The 21,792-nt window shown below is 36.7% G+C and overlaps 1 protein-coding gene across 2 annotated transcripts in view; it reads right to left on the bottom strand.

Moving 5' to 3' along the window:
• lrba (LPS responsive beige-like anchor protein) overlaps positions 1 to 21,792 on the bottom strand; it is a 350,478-nt gene that overhangs the window by 37,485 nt on the left and 291,201 nt on the right. For both annotated transcript variants that reach the window (XM_037532971.1, XM_037532972.1), the window contains 2 exons: positions 21,139 to 21,291; positions 1,256 to 1,423 (listed from right to left, as the gene is read on the bottom strand). In XM_037532971.1, the coding sequence (XP_037388868.1) occupies positions 1,256 to 1,423; positions 21,139 to 21,291 (321 nt within the window). The remainder of the gene's footprint in view (positions 1 to 1,255; positions 1,424 to 21,138; positions 21,292 to 21,792) is intronic.

Here is a 21,792-nt window from a genome sequence, read left to right as displayed (position 1 = left end):
ATGTATGAGGTATGAACCCCTCATAGCTTGCTAGCAGCTCAACTCACTCTCACAACATACAGAGAGATTACAGTGTCCTAGTTCACCTGCTAACCGAGTTACAGAAAAAAACATTTTATTGGATTATACTGCTTAAAAACATCTGAGTCGGTTTCCATTTCACAGGCAAAATGGCCATTAGGGGGCTGGAGAGAGAGGCTACATGTATGTTTTGTGCGTCAATCTGGGTTATCTGTATGTAGAACCTGTATTATGATTGTGCGTTGAGTGACTGAATGAGGACTGCATACTGTCTGCTCTTGTTTGGTCTGGTTTGTGTGGGTGAAGCCGCCGGGTGTGTGGAATGTCTCGTGGCAGATTAAGGTCAGTCCAGACTGACGGACGGAGAGCTGTTTTCCCAGACCACGATTACTTCCTGTCTTACTACTGACACAGAAATTGAAACTGAGACACAAAAGATACATCAACTAGCGCTTAAAAGCTCAGAATTATTGGTTTTAATATTAAACCAATCTGGTTTCAGTTATATTTTCAGAAAATGCTCATCCTATACAATATTCCTATAATTAGGGTGAATATTGAAGAAGTGGGGCACTTTCAGAAATATAATTTTCTTCCATTCACTTTTTTACCAGGATGCCCAAGTCATATCTTCTAATGACTCTTCTTAGAAGCTCTGCTGACTGAACCTTACGATTGTTCATGTGATGCTTCACACTTTATTTCTTTTAAAACTTTACAAAAACTTCAATAAGCATATAGTCAGTCATGCAAAAATCTTGTACCTGCATTTTTGTTGTTTTACTTTTTGCATCACTTTGCATAAAATCCCAGTTACCCGCTGCATGGTCTTAAAATTTCAAGTTGAACAGACAAATAGAAACAGTTTGAATTTTCATGAAAAGAAATCTTGCTCTATTAACTTTCATTAAAGTTAAGAACATTTTTCTTTCTCCTGTAAAGTTACCATGTTGGAGATACAAAGCTTTGTTGTGACAGGAATCAAATTTTAATGATTCATTTTTCTACACATAATATAATAAGCATAAAAATTATGTTTTGATTTCTCTGTGTGTGTGGGAAAACAAATCACAACTGTCTAGCTTGCTTTATGGTTTTAAGTTGAGCAGACTATTTACTTCAGAAAAATCAAAGACAAGAGATTCTTGGCCAATGAGTGGAAGCACAAGGTAGGTGTTTCTCATAACGTAGCCAGTCAGTGGAGGGATTAAGGTAGGTGGTTGTAAGTACTGACCTCTCTGAGCATGGGGTCAGTGATGCTGCTGAGGTTGACTGCTCCCTCGTAGGTGAGGTAGTAGAAGACGTTGAGCGCTCTAACTGCCTCGGGACCCTGTTGCTTATAGCCGAATATCAGATCGATCCACTGGTGCAGCTGACAGGATACAAACTCACTCTCCAGAGCCTACAGACACAGTGAAAGAGGAGAGCACAGATTAATACTACTGTACTACTGCAATAACACATACTTACAGAACACACAGCACTGTCATACAAATACACAAACAAATACAGTCAAAAATATTCATCACATAAAACACAAAATATATTCTGTCCTCCATTATGTTACATTCAGCAAATAAACAGTAATTGGACAATAAAATATGCAGAAGTGTGTGCTCACTTATTTCTACTAGACCGGGAGTGCACAAACTTTTGTATACGAATATCTATAAAGTATGTCCCTTAGCTATGAAAGTTAATACAACACTGCTACAGAGGAGAGAAATATATAATTCAGTTATTCAGTTTTAATATACACATACCACTTACTAAATGCAATATTACAATATTGCCATAATTGCCATAATAATATAATTTAATTATAATCAAATAATCAAAACAAATGGTTGATGCATAATGCAGCAAATAAAGAAAGCTTAAACATTTCATATTTTGTTATGATTTTTTTAATCATATTATCCTTGCATCGTTTCATGTTTAAAACTTTTATAATATTTTATAGCACTGAAAGTGAACAAAATTTCGTCAGTTTTGTTGAACATTTCATAATATTTTCTTCAACTGTTCTAAAAACATTAAAGCAGGCCAACAATTTCACATGCAAAAACAGAAGTAGGGCTTTTTGATATAGTCCAGCTGATGATTTTCAATATATTTAGAAAATAAGGCTGTGAATGGATCTGTAAGTGATCTATAAATGATATAGAGCTCTTAGTAAAAATATGTTTGCATCTCTTTGTTTGGAGGGCTCGCTGTGATTACTCCCCTGTTGTTCTACCATTCAGATACAAGCTGTTTCTGTCTCTATTAGTGAGCAGAAGAGGCCTGCCATTTATGAGTGCTCATAAAAACACAGCCGTTGTATTAATTTGCACAAAGCTCTTTGGGCACAAAAGCCCTAAACGCACCCAAATGAGTTTGAGAGCAGCTCTGATTGTCATTGCTGCTGTGCGTCACGTTAATACAGGCACCGAGCATTAAACTCAGCACTTAAAGGGCAATTTATATCAGTTAAATGTTTACCGGCTGGGCCACCGCATCACTCATTTAAATGTGACTTTGCTGGCAGCTAATTTGGCTTCATTTGAGCGCAGAGCATTCTTAATTAGAGCTGTGGAACCATGGAGCGACGAGCGGGTGACATTTTGTGGTGAAACGTTTGACGGGCGGTATATCGGCTACAGTAACAGCTTTATGAAACGGAGCAGAACATCAATAAAAGCTAAATGTCAGAGTGGAGGGGAAAACTCCCAGTCCGAGTGCGTTAATAGCTCTCAGACCTTTCCTATGTATTCAAATCGCAACCTTAGAAAATGCTACAGGGTCACAGATTGTTATTACAGCACTCCAACATTACTCACTAAAATCAGAACTTGCACACACATAGCTAAAGCTATAGCAGAAATCAATATCATATCTACACAGTCCTCCACCCCTTTAGCCTAAATGTAGTCAGGACGCAACAGGTTTGCTGTATGAAGTTCACTTCTTCAGTCTTAGCACTGGAGCTACAAGGCTAATGTAGCTAACGAGCAATGGAACAAGCATTAGCATCAATTAGCCTTGTGCTAAACGTCTCAAGTCATGTGGAGTTACTCAGTAATCTCTAATACATTTGATTATGTGGTTTCTGATGCTGTATGAAACTTATCTATAAACATGGACTAAAATCAGGTTTTCAGGATGGCTGCTGCTGTTTTTAGCTATGTTAATGTACGTTTCTTCATATAGTATTCATATATATTATACAATCACAGAAGGTAGCTTTTGAGAAGCATCCAAAAGCTAATCTGAAAATAATCTAACAATGAACTAATTCTTTTTAAAATAGAAGGCTAATTATATGTAAGCTACTAGTAAGATGGTTAGTTTGTTAAAAATTATATAATTTAGAAAACTTCATCATCTGTGGACAGTGAATATATAAGTTTATGCACATAGAAACAATCTGAGAGTTAAAAGTATTTGCACTAATTTTCAAATTTGTTTGTTATATTTGTGGTTCATTTGCAGTTCTGCAGTGTCCGTCTTCTATCAAAGCTGAGGTCCATCGATGATATTAAATGCATTATTTTGTTAGTAGTTGAATGAATGTAGTCAATTTCTGCACTTCTATGGGTTAATTTTTAAAACTAAATAAATAGAAAAAATGTGAATAAAAAAGTTTACGTTTATTACAAATCCATATTTTTTCTTTAAAATTACATTTATATTATATGCAGCTACAGCAATCCATCGCTGTCTCTCTGTTGGACGTATTCTTGAGTTCATTATGCGGATCAGCTGACATGTCGTTGTGGTGTTGGAAGGTCACTTCTGCGCATAATGTTTGGCCTGATGGGCATTTAATACGGCCGGCCAGCTTGTGTCAATCAGCAGTGGGGAAATAAAGGTTGGGGGGTGGGGGGTTGGCAGTGTTATGGGCTTTATGTTAAAGAGGGTAGTGTGGGATCAGGACTGAGGGTGGAGGCTCTGCTCTGGGATCTCTGACCTCATCAGTGATGCAGAGACCGTTTGGTTGAGTCTCCAGAGGCCGGGGGATGGGATGGTGCCCCTCATTCACTTTCATCATGAAAAGCACGGGGGTGGGGGGGTGGGGGGGGGGGGGGTGAGAGGTGTAACTACATCACAGAACACCTTTCTAAATCATATTTCTACATGCACCCCCCTCACAGGGCCCCATGGGACCCCGCAGCAGATTTATGTTTAAATCTGGTTTCGTGAATTTATAAAATGTAAATATGTAAATTGTTACTTTTGTAAGAAAATCTCTTTTCTTAATAATTCAGGGGTCAACAATAAGTCTCAGCATTTTAATCATTAACAAACCTTAGAATATCATAAACAACTGATACAAATTATAATCACTGCTCTTGAAACAAAACAGTAACTTTATATGAGAAAACTTTTTAGGAGTTAATGGAAGAAGATTTTATTCCAAGTCTTTCTTGTTATTCCATTCTAGTTTTTCTTTTTTTATTTGTATCTAAAGATTTCCACCTCTATGTGTCTCTCTGTCTCAGTCTCAACTTTACTGATGTAACTTCAGGCTATGTATTTTCACACTGCTCTGTTTACTTAGCTAGCTAACAACATCAGCAAATCCTCTAGAGCAGGGGTGGCCAACCCATGACCTCTTCTTTTAACAATTAAATACATATATATACACACACACACACACACATATATATATATATATATATATATATATATATATATATATATATATATATATATATATACACACACACACACACACACACACACACACACACACACATATATTCAAGCAGTGACTCAAATACACAACGTATATATATATATATATATATATATATATATATATATATATATATATATATATATATATATACACACACGTTGTGTTTTTGAGTCACTGCTTGAATATTTTCCACGCTGGAAGAAGCCAAAGTCTGTTGCTACGGTGATGCTACACCCCCGCCCCTCCCCCTGCAAGGAGAACGTCGCAGCAGAACCACGCGCTGAGCCAGGCTACTAGCTATCCAACCGGCGAAACATGGCAGCATCGGGAAAATGTAAAGCCAAACGATAATATGAAGATGAACACAGAAACAGAACCTTCTAACCAGAGTGGGAGGATCTGTATTTTTTTATTGAGCGGAAAGGGAAGCCGTTCTGTTTGATATGCCAAACGTCGTTATCCAATTTTTAAGCTTCCAATCTTCAGTGCCACTTTACCTCACTGCATGCCAACGTGGACCAGGAGTTTCCCAAAGGTACACTTTGAAACACCAGTCAGACAAACAGACTCAGTTGCTTCAGAAGTTAACAAAACAATCAGAAATTGTCACGCTTGCACCCTTTCAACTGGCATGGAATATCGCTCGTGCTAAAAAGCCATACAGGTGAGGGGGAATTTGTGAAAAGTTGTCTCAGCGCCGCCATTTCAATCTTATCTCCAGAAAACGAACATTTGAAACGAACGGTACCAGAGCTCCAGTTGTCCCGACATACAGTCAAACACAGAATATCAGACATTAACTGTGCAATTGAGACACAGTTATACTCTGATCTTGAGAAATGAACTTTTGAAAACTTCAAACAAGTGAAGTTGTTCCTGGAAGAAAAACACCACAGTGCTGCACCACTTGGACAGACTTAACCTTGATCTCCAGGGGAAATTAAAGATGCTACCTGATCTAGTGCAGTCAGTATTTGAATTTGTTAACAAACTCAAGCTGTTAAAAACTCATCTTAAAAAGGGAGAACTAACATATTTCCAGTCTGTGTCAAATGGAAGTGCCCAAGCAGCTAAGGTCCTAAAAGGGAGAACTGCACACTATGCAACACTTCTTAAAAATCTACAACAGAACTTTGAGGACAGATTCCATGATCTACAGCTGAAAAGGCCACAAATTACATTCCTTGTTAACCCTTTTGCTGCTGATTCAAACTTTTTGAACCCCCACTGGTGACAGATGAAGCTACATCTCAAATGGAGATGATTAAACTTTTTGAAGATGACAGACTCAGGTCTGTTCTGAGTGAGGTAACCCTGGAATTTTGGAAAATCATGCCTGTGGAGACGTATCCCAATGTAAAACAAGCTGCACTGAAGCTCCTGTCAATGTTCGGCTCAACCTATGTTTGTAAATCAGTATTTTCCACCCTGAAAGATTTGAAATCAAAGCATCACTCTGTTCTTACTTATAGACTTGTCAAAGAACTGCTTCGAGTAGCAACAAGTGAATACAAGCCAGATTTGAAACGGATTGTGGAAAACAAAGAATGCCAGAAGTCCCACTAAACTCATCTACATGACAGTTAGGAAAATTCAGAATTCCCCAACTCCGGCTATGAAAAATCAAAGAAAACATTCCTTTAACAGAGAACTTCTACTTAGAAGGTCAGGAAGGTGTTGTCAACTCTGAGCTTAGTGAATGGCTTCTAATCAACATGGCTGCTCACACAGTCAACAGTATTATGAACCACTTCTTTTCTTTTCAATTAGATTTGATTTAGATTTGTCAACACAGTAACTGGTTATATCTATAACATCATAAAGTTCCCTATTTTGAGAAGGTAAATACATCATGGACATTGGGGTGATAGGGTAAAAACATAACCCAGAGTTCCTTCTTAACCTTTGCCATGCTACACATTAACTATCTAGCAATGCTAGCAAATCTTTAAGAGTAACTTCAGCTTTGCTACAGTAGCTGGGAGTTTAGGTTATGGCATCCATGGTTACCTAGCAAGGTGATCTTGCTAAGTTGGTTTATGCTGGTCAGGTTGGTTGAACATATGCTTAAATTAGCTTTAAATGTAAGCTATGATGTTAACTAAGCTAGCAAAAGTTGAAGCTAATGAACTTTCTGCATAGATGCGCATCACAAAAAACCTTGACCATTACTTGGTTCTACTGTTTAATGTATTTCTATGGAATGTTAATACATTTCTTGTACACAAAATATGACTTGACATAAAGATGCAAATCTTATGTAAAAGCACCTTCAGACTGTTTTAGTGAGCCACAGGGAGCAGGTTTAAATAAACAGAACAGCTGAATGTTCCCTGCTTTGCTGTTGCTGCTGAACATGTATAATCGGCCCTACATTAATGTGTTAGTACACAATAGACTTTATGGCTTCTGCTCATTAAAGAGGATCTGAACGGCTTTATTGATGATGAGCCAATTAAGACAGCACAGCACTCCACTGAGACTCATATGCATTATGAAGATTCTGTGTGCGCATGTGTGGGGGGTGGGTGGGATGCTTTTGCCAGTGGAATTTAGCAGAAGCTTTAATGTTTCTGTCAGCAAATCATTGTCCCAGTTTGTCCAAAAGACAAAGTATATCTCCAAATAGGTAAGTTTACAGGAAAAAGGCAAAATGTTTTTAATGTTCAATGGAAATTAATATAAAAAGCTTTCAATTTAAAGTATTTTCACTGGTCCATTCATCATGAAATTTATACTAAAGAGCTACTGCTGTGTTCAAAAGAAGCAGAAAAAGACATTGTTGATATGCTTTCCTTTCTTTCTTTATGTATGTATGTATATATTCAGTAAGTTAGAAAAAAGGTTTTCCCAAATATTTTAAAGACATCAAATGTCATCCTGGGAAAAATATTACAAGCATGTCCTATGTTGTTGGTTGCACCACGTCAAATTTGAGGAAATCAGAATTTACAGACAAAAGGTTTTGAGTACCCATGTTATGATTTTAATGATTCCTAACATAACGTTACATTTATGATTTTTTTTTTTTTAGACCAACACTGCTTTTTAAATTCATTTATTTTATTTAATTATTTGGAAATACTGGAATTTTAGACTTTTTATTTAGGAATTTTATTTAAAAAATGTATTTCCTTTAACAGAGATATTGTAAAATAATGCGACCGGACACAAAAATGCAGACCACTGACTTGTTTACATTTAAATGTAAACACTAAAACTCTGGTGGTGTCACTCAGTCATTTTAAACTTTTGATATCAAACCACCTTCAAATAGCCTGTATCTGTTTTACTTAATCTTATTTATTCTTAACTTTTATTTTTTGTTTTAGTTCTCCTTAGTGCTTTATTTCTTTTTTACTTGTTTATTTATTTATTTTCTCTCATTTTATTTTTAATAGTTTTGTATCATTACTTTTTAATTTGTATTATTGTATTATTACCTTACTAATCTCTTATCTTCTTTTGATCTTAATCTCTTATCATTTAAACATTCAAGTTTTATTTTTATCTATTTTTACCTTTTATTCACTGTTATTTTAAATTTTCTTTTAATTTAAAATGATTAAATGTAGTTATTATTTTCTTTGTCATGTCAATCCCTGTTTTTGTAAATGCTCGGCTACACTGAAAATAAGGGTTGCCCTCAATGTACTTCCGAGTCAAAATAAAGGTTGATTGATTGATTGATGATACTAGTGACTGTACCTAAGACAAAACACAGTTGAAGCTAACAACACACACACATGCACACCTACACACACGCATGCGCGCACACACACACGAACATCCAGAGGTAGATCAGCTTAGAAGTTTTAGGAATGCCGCTAACGTCAAGATGCTGAACACACACCCCTTCAGTTGGTGTAACAATCCTTTCAGATGTGAGTGTTTTTATGAGGAGGATTCAGCTCAGCTCTTTTACAGCCTTTAGCAGCTCCTTAAAAACATTTTAAGGTCTTAGAGCGGAGCTGTCTTAAAGTACCACTTAACAAATCAATCCAGCGGTCAGCACGAGGAGACCAGGCTCAGTGCCGCTCTGAGTGACAGTTGCAGTGGTTGGGGGAGGGGTTGATTAAGAGAGATTACAGTGACAGATGTCAGACTGCACTGAGACACTGCACACATGTTTGACTCCTCATTAAGGTCATTTTCACAGAAATGATATGCAGATTTAACAGGCCTGTACTGACAGAGTTTCTACCAGCCAATCAAAAACACAGTTTAAAAAAGAAAAATAAACCCACTTTACCAAAATAACATTGAAAAGAATTTCACTCAGTTGTGCAGTTCTGATTTTAGGGAGTTTAGGGATAGACCGATCTAAAAAATCCTGGAATGTGATCACAAATTCATGCAGATTCAACCAAATCTAGCTAATTTTCCCAATTTGTCACATCAGGGCAGTATGATATAATCAATCATTCAGATTTTTAAGAAGATTGATAAGAAAATATTGCTCTAAATAATAACAATGATAATAATGCAACAAAGTTTTTATTGAAGTGTTTCAGCATAATCAAAGTATCATTATTAATTGCAATATTATGTTGTAATAAGTATTCATATATCAAATATGTTAGCATAATATACCAAGATATAATAATGATAATAAAAACATTTTTATTATGAATAAAACATTTAGGTACTTTTAAGGTATTCGTATTATTAATATTAAAAATATATATCATTGTAGTTGACGTGTGAAGATTAAGAAACATGAATATAAAGATAATTGTTTAAGTTCATGTCATTCACACCTAATTAGTTGCATACCTTCAATCAAACGATACTTTTCAGAGACATCTTAACATAACTAGTCCCCACAGCTCTCCCACCAATACCCCTCACAGACATACTGCAGTTGTGCACCTGTAGGGCCTGTAGATCTCAGAACTGTTTAGACAGCTGCTCCTTGACCACACCACCATCACACACACACACACACACACACACACAACAATGCACACAGAGTGTGTGAGGGTGACCACATCAGAGTGATTAGAATGGATGAGTGTAGTAATTAACTTCTACTCTGATCCTCCTTAAATCCTCATTGACGCACACACATACTCACCCACACACACCCACACACATACACATGGAGTACAGTAGACTGTGTGTTAAGCCTAGTCCTACTAACTAAACTAGTAATGGACTAAACTAGTAATGAACATACCTTACAGCACAGCTATATTTACTATTTCAGGTGTATGTTTAGTATTTCAGGTGGATGTTTAACAATCAGCACGTTATGAATATTTTTCTATAATCTGGATTATGAGAGTTGGGCAGTGAGAGTAGACCTGCACTGTTTCCATAGCAGTCAAAAAAGCTGGATTTAGAAAGGTCTCAGTGGAAGTGATGCCTTCCCCTCAGAGTGTGCTCAGGCTCAGGCGTGTGTGAGGTGACCCTGAGAGAAGTGAGTTTGAAAAGTTTGAGAGGGAACGGCATTGAATTAAGATGCTCTCAGGTGAGAGTGGAGGAGGAGGACTGGGGTCACTGCCTTTCATGATGGATCTCCTCTACTTATCATCCTCATGAAGGGAAATGCAGACAGGGATAGAGCAAGGAAGGGAGAGAGAAAGAGAGGGAGAGAGGTATGAAGGTGGGGGCTGTTTGCACCCATGCTGAAAATTAATTTCTCCTTTTATTCACATGGCATGCCTGAGTGAGCGAGTGAGTGAGTGAGTGTGAAGGGGAGACTCAAGGCTAAGATGCCTTGTGCACCCCTCCACAGATAAAAATACACCTCTCCTCTCAACTCTCTTTTAATTGCTAACTCTCTGGCCCAGAGGAGGATGGGTTCCTCTTCCATGTCTTGTGTCCTTTCAGTGGGTCCCTTGCACTCCTGAGCTGACCTCAATTACACTGAACTGAACCACACTGAGTTGAATGGACCTGAACCGAATGGAACTGAATTGAATGGGACTTATATGAATGGAAATGAACTAAACAGCACTGATTTGAAATGGGTGAATCAAATGCTATCCTTCCTTTCCCATTACCTCATCCAGCACGAGGAGAAGAGTGATCGTAAATACAGTATGCAGATCCACCCACACAGACAGAAGATCTCTCACGCTGCACTCAGGATGATGCTGAACAGACTCACAAGGATCATTACTGAGCTAAAGAGGCAGCAGGAATTCTACCATCACATCATCACGGCAAGACAACTTAGCATGGGTTCTTAACTATGCCATAGATCATTTTATAGTTACACTTCTGTCCAATTTATAAGTGGGGTGAGGGGAAAATTCTGTAAACTGACATCCTTATAGCTTTTACTCTCAGATCTATAAATGTGGACAATAGTACAGAAGATGGCAGCTGCTAGTGTGGCTAAAAATTCTGCTCTACTTCACTAGACAAAAGAGGCTGGATTGCATGTGAAGTGCGACTCTGTATCCCCCAAACAGGACAGTTTATTCCAAACCTATGGTTCTCTAAGCAACACTGCTGAGCCTAGCATGTAGGCTACTAAATGTGACCAACATTAGCTTCAGTGATGACAGCAGTGCATTAGCACGTCCCAGTGGAGCAGCGATGCTGGCAAATGTGAGAAAACTGAGAAAACTGAGTAATGCGAGTGAGACACACATTAACACAAAGTCGTAACAGATTCAGTACAAACACAGGCAGTACAACATGAGAGCAGAATGTAAACTTTCATGACCTCCAACCTTCATGTGGTTGGTGGTCTATGACTATGGGAAACTGATGGAGCAGTGCACTCAGAACACCAAATATTCATGAAAATGTCTTCACACAGGCTGCAATCCAGGGTTAAAGTGGGCTGGAAGGATCCAGAAAGGTAGCGGAAGGAGAAAAATCTGAAATTGATTATTTAGCTTTCTGATTATGCCAGCAGCATGACTGGACAGAACCATTAACCACATTCACTTTATTACAAAAACAAGAAGATCACATGAAAAGTTAAAGGTCAATCATGTTTTACAGGAAAAATAAAGAGCCACTCAGGCTTCATTTGAAATATTAAAGGCAAATTATTTTTCACAGAAAAAAAATTAAGGGCCAATTATGGAATAATTAAGGACCAATCACGTTTCACAAGAAAAATTAAGGACCAATCATGAACCACTCATATTTATGTATAATGGGCCAATCAAATTTCATTGGAAGGGCTATTACGCTTCATATGAACAATGAAGGGCCAGTCATGTTTCTTTGAAAAGTTAAGAGTCAGTCATGCTTTACAGAGAAAATTTAAGGTCCAACCCCAATCGTGTTTTAAAGATAAAATTAAATTCTTTGGAAACATTAAGGGACAATCATTTTTTGACAGGAATAATTAAAGCATAATCATGGAAAAAATTGCATTTCTACTGAAATATTAAGGGTCAATAATTTTTCACAGACAAAATCACGTTCCCATGTTTCATGGGGAAACATATATTTTACTAGAACTATTAAGGCATTTCAAAATGTCTTAGTATTTATGGGTGTTCCCACTTTAGCTTTAATGACAGCCTTGCACTAAAGCTGTGCGATCTCTACTCGATGTGTAAAAACCTCTGTTGAACAGATCAAGATGTCACAAGTCTTCTTATAACTGAACAGTGATCTAGAAATATTCAGAATCTGTAATATTTCTTCTTTGTCATAACTTTTCTTAGTTTTACATTATTCACAATTTAGAAACATTCTATTCCCAGGTTTAAATGAAGAAAAAATATATATATTATAAAATATATATTATTTTTATTTATAATATATATATATATATATATATATATATATATATATATATAGTTTGGTGAGATATTAGCCAAGTTACTTTCGATAGCTGAGCTTACTATTTAAATTAATGCCTATTAATTGACAAGCTCCTTCACCACCCACTGTGAAAAATTCCACCAGTTTCCAAATTCCAATTTAACACCTGAGTGCGTTTATAAACAGGCAGGACAGTGGTTATGAAACTGTGCAAGCCTTGGTGTTCTTAGATCAAACAGCAATGATTCAAACACTCCCACAGGCTTAGCAAAACCAAAACATTGGAAAACCAGAACCGCTCGCTACTCAAACTCCATTTGAGACTCTACTGTCTGATTCAAAAAATGTCTAAAATAATGAACATGATAAAAACAACTATACACAAAAACTCCATCTCAAACTGCCTCTACTAAAGTGCAGCATTCATCATTTTCCCAAACCTCAGAATCATCAGGCAACAGTCCAAAAAGTTCAGATGTTCTGATTTCAGATGAATATTCACAAAAACAGCAACATTCCTGGGCAGAGCTGGAGAACTAGACTCTCCATTTATGGTGCCGGACAATAATCTGGGAACACTATTCTTTCTCAGTAAAATACATTGTTCTTCTTTTACTTTTCAATTAAGAACCCATTTTTGTTTAAACTTAGCAGCTGCCAACTTATATTATTAACAGCCATGTTAAAAGCTACCATGCAAAATAGGCTAAAAGATAGCTAACAGGCTAAACCGCTCCACCATTAATATTAAGTGATAGGCTTAGAAGAACTAAATGAAAGATTCACTGTGAAGACATAAAGAGTAGAGTAACAAAACACAGGAAATGAGAAATTAGCATTATGATTTCAATAAGCTAAAGCTACGTATTTGTTGAAGGTTTCTGCATTGAACTCTGCTGTTATATTTTCATTATTCTTAAGAAATGCTTGCAATATTCAACAATGACTGAATGTTCTTGCCCTGATTTAGCCATTCGTAGTTGCTTGGCAATAAAACCAGGGCTGCCCAAACTTCCTGACTTGAGGGGGGGTTGGGGGTGATGGAGTGGGGGATTGAAGGTGCAATGGCCAAAACAATATACAATAACAGATGGGAGGTTTCAAATTGAGTTTCTAATATATTCTTATAAGGCTACATTATATTTCCTAAGAAAATACACACAAATTTAAAGGGGAAAAAGAATATAATAAGCTATATACAGTATAAAAATATGTTTGTTCTCTTATTGCTGGGGGTTACTTTCTAGTGGGCTAATTTTGGAGTAATAATGCACATCACATGGCTTACTCCAGTGACTGTTTTGGGTACATAAAACAACACAAGTAAGTATTGTAAGTGAACTTCATGGAAAGACATTAAATGCAAGAAATGTGTGAGCCATTTTGAAAAGTCAGGCTTGTATACTGTATATAATGACCCTTGTAATGCCACTAACATGGTCCTTGTACAGTGCCCTTCAGTGAAAGTGTTGGTTCAGGACCTTTCTGTCCTATTTTGTCCAAACAGATGACACTTTTTCACCTCTGTTTGCTCTGCTATGACGTGATTGTCCAGTTCCCACCCAGCCAGGCTGAGCATGAGGGACTGAACCTGGGTCAGCGGCCACTCAGAGAGCAGGCAGCTGTCAGCGCTTTGAGCTGAAGAGTTTAAGGGCTGAAACAGAATGCGCTTTCACTCAGAATAAAGTGACACTCGTCCATCAGCACAACAAGAGTGTCTGAGTGATCACTCCATCGAAAAAGTGGACTTGTAACAGCTGGTCAAACAATAAAACCTAATCTTTATATATGACTCTATTCTGAATACTACAAGAAAATTTTTTCAAAATTTTGTGAACAAGAAGTCATTCAATGATTCAGGAGTTGAGTAATTCTGGAAGTTAATTTTATTAGCACTTTATTCTTGATGTTCTAAAGCCTTCTCTGTCATTTTAGAATTTCCTTCAGCACTGTTTAGCATTTTGTACATCTAACATTTTGACATTTTTATTTACAGTAGTGTCCTACTGAATATCTGAAACCTGTGAAGTTGTTCAAATTACAAGCGTTTATACATTTATCTGCAACCAGTTTGTTTTTCCATTGTTGAAAATATTGATTCCAACCACCACTCTCTATACACTGTAATCTTTATATACTATACCGTATATTGTATAGAATTTTATTCTATATCATATACTACACTAGGTGCAGCATACTATCTATAAGTAATCTATTCTATACATTATGTCATCTACATTCATATTTGATTTATTTGTAAATTAAATGGTGTCCTCTCCAGTGGTATGATTACTTTGTGGTAGTCCCTGTAAGACATGAGTTATACATTTCAAATGCCTTGTAGGATATTTCCTTTTAAAAAAATATATATATATTACTACAACAAAGATAACCTGCAGCAAATTAAAGAGTAATTCTGAATCAATGGCAATAATACTTGGGACTTAGATATATATATATATATACACACACACTATTTCTACAGTACTGTTTAACAATGATGTATGTTTTTTGGGGAAAAAACTTTAATACATTAGGAATATGTGTTCCAAACTTTAATGTATGTTAGTAAACATGCGTACATATATTACATATGTACATATGTTAGGAAAATTGTGTGTTCATTTAATGTAATGGATGTTTTTGTACATTAATGCAATGAGATTAGAGGTTGTTCCAAATACTTTCAGATACGTTCTTTTGGTCAAATCATTATGAAATGTTCACTCAATGTAAAGAGCAGCTGGAGTTTTTCTTCATATGGCGTAAAATTATGAAAATTGTTATGTTTGGACTTGCCAGTTTTTCAGCTGCTTTGGGATCAGCCTGGCCTGTTTTCCCATAATGCATGTGGACAGGGTACAGGCAAGAGTAAGCTGATCTGAAGTCAGCCACCTGTTATTACTGTAATCATATCCAGATCACAGAATTAGTCATATATTCTGGAATGTTATGTTCAGCACGACGGTGGCCAGAGACTTCTTGTTATCTGGAGAGAGAGAGATCATGTTCTTAACCTCCTGATAGACCCACAGCTAAAAACAACAATCAGCACTGTCATACTGTCTACTGTCAGACAGACAGACAGAGAGAGAGAGAGAGAAAGAAAGAGAGAGAGAGAGAGAGAGAGAGAGAGTGAGAGTGAGGAAAAAAATGAGTATATGTGTGAGAAGAAAACTAGAGAGAGCGAGAGTGGGAAGACAAAGAGAAAGGAAAGAGATTGAGAGCAGAGAGAGAAAAGAGCCTGAATAAATCTGATCTGCACTTGCAAAATGACCCCCAACCCCCCCCAGCAGACGGAGCACCCGCAGTGTTTTGGAGAGGGCAGTAAATTTTACAAGCAGCCTCTTAGCGTTCCTGTCCAGATTGTAGTTTAATTAGCTGTTAATCATCTACAGGACATTAACAGGAGGGTGTGTGGTCATTATCAGTAGATGAGCTGCAGAGTGTATCGCTCCATTAGCCATTTGTATGAGCCAAGTAGAAATCTGTAGCACAGCTGCCAACTGCTAATGCTAACTATCAGTCATCTCAATATACACATGCAAACATATCACAGGACTGATACATAATATATAGCATAAGAGAATAGAACAATTTGAAAGCATAGTACACAGTGTACACTATACAGAGTAAGAGTATAGTATTAAAGAGTATACAGTGTAAGCATGAAGCATATAGAGAATACATAATTGTGTGATATACAGTATAGTGCACACTGCAGCATTTAAGTACAGTATTTAGAGTACAATACACAACATATGAGTATGCAGTTCCCTTCACAAAATTGGCACTTCTGGCAAACAGCAAAACAGGTTATAAAAAGCATGATTCATTGCTTATTCTTTTGATCTTTCATTCAAGACATAAATGACAACTAACCTTTATTTACAGGACAATGATTGAAAGAAAAACCCTAAATCTTATGAATGTACCCTAATTTTTCGCATTCCTAGATACTCTTGAGTGAAATCTTAAGTGAAGGAGATTTTTTATGTTTACGTAGGTTTAAATAGGAGGCAACACACAGGCCAAATTCCACATTCATCACTATGAGAAAGACCAGATAATACAGTAGTGACAGGCATCACAACATTGTTGAGCTGCACAAATCAGGAAATGGCTAAAAGAAAAAAGTGAAATGCACACTTCCACTATCAAGGCAATAATTAAGAAGTTAAACATAACTGACGAGGTTAAGAAACTGCCAGGACAAGAATGCATGTCTGGGAACTGCAGAAATTAGGTCTTGCAGTCAAAATGTCTCCCAGGCTACCAGTGGTGGACAGTAACTAAGTGAATGTAATTAGTTACTGCACTTAAGTATTTTTTGAGTATCTGTACTTATTACAGACTTTTAACTACATTCTAACTACATTTCAGGTCAAATATCTTACTTTTTCCTCCACTACACTTTGAGAAATCTGTCATTCCTTTTGGTTTATGTGTGTATAAAAACATAACATGTCAAAACAAAATAAGTGCAAAGCAAGAACACCAATCAGGGCACAGTGGTCACTTTGTTCTGAGCTTGTTTTGACCTGTTGGTCATACCGACCCATTGCAAGCACACTGTTCAATGTCAGTGCAACAGCGTAAAAATTTGGGAGCATATACGTCTAACTAAATGATGGAAGTAACCTAACTTTGTATGAATTCAGAAAAAAAGAAACATGCCAGTCACGGCTGCATATGTGTACATAATTCTATATTGTGTTCTATTTACACAAACACTTTCATTTTATAGTACATTTTTGTTTAAAGTTTTGGTTAGTTTATGAGCAGAGACCTACAGATCAATACAGTAAAGGAAAACTCATTTGTGATCCTGCATTTAAAGCAAGATTTTATTCAACTTGTAACTAAGTTACAAAGTAATCTTAAACTGAAACTTTGCTTGTGTGTAAAAAGTGATTTCAGAGCCACTCGGTTCTCCCTGATGGAAACCGCTTACCTTCAGTGTTTTGCGCTTACGATCATTTTAATAGATGTCAGAGTCACTAATTAATGACATTCTATTAAAAGACTGGTTTACCCAGAGAGGCACCGGAGGATTTTCACCTAAAATGAGTTCATGAAGCGAGTCTTGTTATAAAAATGATAACAGGACATCAGAGCCATAATTAATCTTTTAGTACTTCTACTTTTGATACTTAAGTACATTTGAAGGCAAATACTTTTGTAATTTTACTCAAGTTGAGGTCTAGAGTAAGGATTTCTACTTTTACTGGAGTAGTATTTTACCTTGGGTATCTCTACTTTAACTCAAGCACATGATTTGTGTACTTCGTCCTCCTCTGCAAGCTACTATCACATGCCACCTACATAACCACAAATTGCTGTCAAGGACCAGTAAACTCAAGAACTCAAGCATCTACAATTTGCCAGACTTTACAGAAACTTATCAGTGGATTTGTGTTCTTTGGTTAGCGTAGACACAAAGATATCCATGCAAAACAAAGTATCACATCACTAATGAAGTATGGTGGTGGATCTGTGATAATGTGGGGCTGTTTTTCTTTCAAAGGCCCTCAAGTACATGTTCAGATACATGATAGTATCATGAACTCAGTCAAGCATAAGCAGATTGATTCAAAACCTGACTGTCAGCCAGGAAGCTTAAAATGGGCTCCGGTTGGATCTTACAGTAGGACAATGATTCAAAGTATACTTCAAAATCAACAAGAAAATGGTTCACTAACCACAGAATCAAGGTTTTATTGATTCAACCATAGCCATCCCAGTCCCCTGACCTAAACTCCATAAAAACAAAGAGGACAGTCTATAAACATTGGAATAAGAAGTATCTCTAGAGGTTCAGTATAGAGGAATAGTCTCAGCTCATGTGCCATGTGTTCCGTTGTCTCATTAAGCATTATAGGAAGAGACTCATAGCTGTTATCATTGTGAAGTATTAAATGAATGGGTTAAACAATTGTGGCACATAGAAATTTGAGAATAATATTAATTTCATCATACAATTTTGATTTCAAACAGTGTACTTCAAATAACGCACATATCTTTTTATACTATTTTAAATATACAATCAAAAGTATGAGCAGTAAAGGATTTTTTTACAGCCCTATTTGTTCATGTTTAGCATGGGTGCCAGTATCAGTGGAGAGCACTGTATCATACAGAGTACACTATACAGCATTACAGTACAGAATATGAAGTACACTACGTAAGTGTACGAGCCACTACACAGAACAGGAGTATCTCATATAGGGATCACAATATCGCATACAAGTACAGTACATAGTGAACGCTATACAGTGCAAGAGTATAGTATACAGGATACACTATACAGCTTAATAGTCCTCTCCTCTTCTTCATACTCTTCTCCTCTTTCCTACACCTCTCCTCTAATCTCCAATTTCCACTCTTCTCCTTATTTCTCCACTCCTCCTTTCTCCTCCTCTGCTTTCCACTCCTCTTTCTGCTCTCCTCTCTGTTATCTATTTTCCAGCTTTCCATTCCACCTTTCTCCTCTCCTCTTTTCTCCTATCCTTTCCTCTTTCCTCATTTCCTCTCTTCTCCTTCTTTCTCCTCTCCTTCCTTCAGAAGACCTGCACGCTGAGTGTTTTTGGGGGTTTTGTGTCCATGTGACAAACGGAAGTGGAGGTGATTAATGAGGGAGTCACACTCATATCAGCTCCCTAATTACAGCATGAAACAGGTCACACACACAAACATGTGCACACACAAACACACATGCACAGCCTCACACACACACACACACACACACACACAGGCACAAAGTCTGACTATGTTAACAGGAAAATAAATGCAGCATAAAGCTTCTACACACATCTTTAAAAGAAGAAACATGAATATCAATTGGCTTTTCCTGTTTTCCCAGATTCAGTGCTGAATGAAAAATACAGGATGAATCTAACTGATTACAGGACACAGGATTGCCTAATGACATTTCACTAAAGAGTGTCACTATGGCTGTGTTCAAATCTGCACACTATCATATTTTATATGTCAAAACAGTATACCACAATTAGCAGAATAGTACAGTATGGTGTTGTATAGTGTGGTATAGTACAGGGTAGTATAGAGTGGTATACAACCCCATTTCCAACAAAGTTGGTATGCTATGCAGAATGATGCCAACATTTTCCAAAAAAGTTGGAAAGTTTGGGAGCATGTTTACTACTGTGTTTCACCACCTCTTCTTTTAACAAACTCTTTAAGTGCTTGGGAACTGAGGAGACCAAATGCTATAGTTTTGAAAATGGAATGCATCAATTTCTTGCATTACATAGGATTTCAGCTGCTCAACAGTTCGAGGTCTCCTTTGTTGTGTCTTTCATGTCATAAGGTCTATACTGCAGGCAGGTCAATTTAGCACCTGGACTCTTAATATGGAGCACTGCTGTTACACGCAGAATGTAGTTTAGCATTGTGTTGCTAAAATAATCAAGGCCTTCCTTGAAAAAGACAATCTGGATGGCAGCATATATTGCCAAAGCACGTATATATCGCTTAGCATTAATGGTGCCTTCACAGATGTACAAGTTACCCATGCTATGTGCATTAATGCACCCCTATATCATATAATACTGGCTTTTGAAGTGTGCGCTGATAATAAGCGGAGTAATCTTTAGCCTGGAAGACACAGTGTCCCTGATTTCCAAATGGACGGCCAACTGACGGCCCAAAGATCATGGCCTGCTAAAATTAGGTTTTTTGGACTTGACCCTTACATACAGAGATTTCTTCAGATTCTCTGAATCTTTTAATGATATTACATTTACATTTACATTCATGGCATTTGGCTGACGCTCTTATCCAGAGCAACTTACAATTTGATCATTTTACATATGTACTGTAGATGATGAAAAGCAGTTCTTTGCTATTTTATGTAATGAAATGTTATTCTTGAATTATTGCACTATTTAACCATGCAGGCTTTCACAGAGTGATGAACCCCTCCTCATCTTTACTTCTAAAAGTCTCAGTCTCTCTGGGATGCTATTTTTATACCCAATTATGTTACCTGTGTATCAACCACCAGGTTAATTTTTAGCATTACAGAACTTTACCAGTCTGTTGTTACTCCTGTCCCAACTTTTTTGAAACGTGTTGTCCTCACATTCAAAATGTTCATATATTTTTCAAAAAACAATAACATTTCTCAGTATCAATTTGATATGCTGTCTTTGTAATATTTTCATAAATAAAATATAATATAATATATAATAAAACATTTTTGCAGTTGCAGTATAAGGTAGTACACTGTTGCATAATATGGTGTAGTGTAGTTTGGTATGGTGTAGAGTTCTTCATACCCAGACCTTTAATCCACTTTTCAGTCCTGGTTTTTTAGATCAGTGGTAGTTAACTGAACTCTTAAGATAACTGCTTATTTTGTTTCTCAGTTCTGTTAACAATAAATAATAAACTAAACCCAGGCATTCAGAGTAGATTTAAATGTTTGCAAATCGATAATAACTGATAAGAGAAATGACCAGTTAGTTTATTTTACCTAAAAAAGTAGTGTTGTTACAGTGTTATAGTTGAAGTTACAACACCACAACACTAAAGCACACTACCTGTTTAAGATCATTCTATGCTTCATTGCTAGAGGGAAAGTATTCTGAATGAGACCCTTTGTTATTTATTTTTCTCAGTTATGTTTCCTAGTTGTATTTTATTAAATAAATTATAAAAGTGTGCTTTACCAGTCTGTTGATGCGGATGAACTCCTCCGGACTCTTGGCCCAGGGTGGCAGTTCCACATCAGACACCACTGTCCCATCATCCATCACCCCCAGGTTATAGTTATTAGAGTTAACAAACATCTCCGGCAGGTAGAAAAACTCAGGAATCAACTCCTACATAAACAGGGAACAGAGAGAGAGATAACATATTTATTTAGCAGTTAAACCTATATTTAGGTTTTTAAACTACTAAAAAGTCTACTAACATTGCTAATAAGATTGACAAACAGACAGATGGACAGAGAGACAGATCATTTGTGTTAAACCAGTTCAAGACTACAGTCATAGAAATAATGCCACTCTACATCTTGCACCGCCCATACTGTTTATGAAGAGTTTTAAACAAAACAGGTGATCTGTTATTCACCTGATTATCTTCTCTCTAAACAAAGAGCATATCTGACAGTTATTGAAACGTGTAATAAATTCACAATAAAATCAGCACAGAGATTTAATGTTAAGCCCAATATGTATCAAATGCAACTGCCAGCTGTAATCTATTGTTTGCTCTCCAGTCAAAACAGTATATTATTGAGTTATTTACTTAGTTATTTTTTCAGATATTTCTGATGAGATTAGATTTAAGATAATCCACTTGTAAAAGGTAGGAGAAAG

This window comes from Pygocentrus nattereri, chromosome 22 (assembly GCF_015220715.1).
Source record: "Pygocentrus nattereri isolate fPygNat1 chromosome 22, fPygNat1.pri, whole genome shotgun sequence".
NCBI classification, from domain to species: Eukaryota; Metazoa; Chordata; class Actinopteri; order Characiformes; family Serrasalmidae; genus Pygocentrus; species Pygocentrus nattereri.
This window is presented reverse-complemented; position numbering and strand designations above follow the sequence as displayed.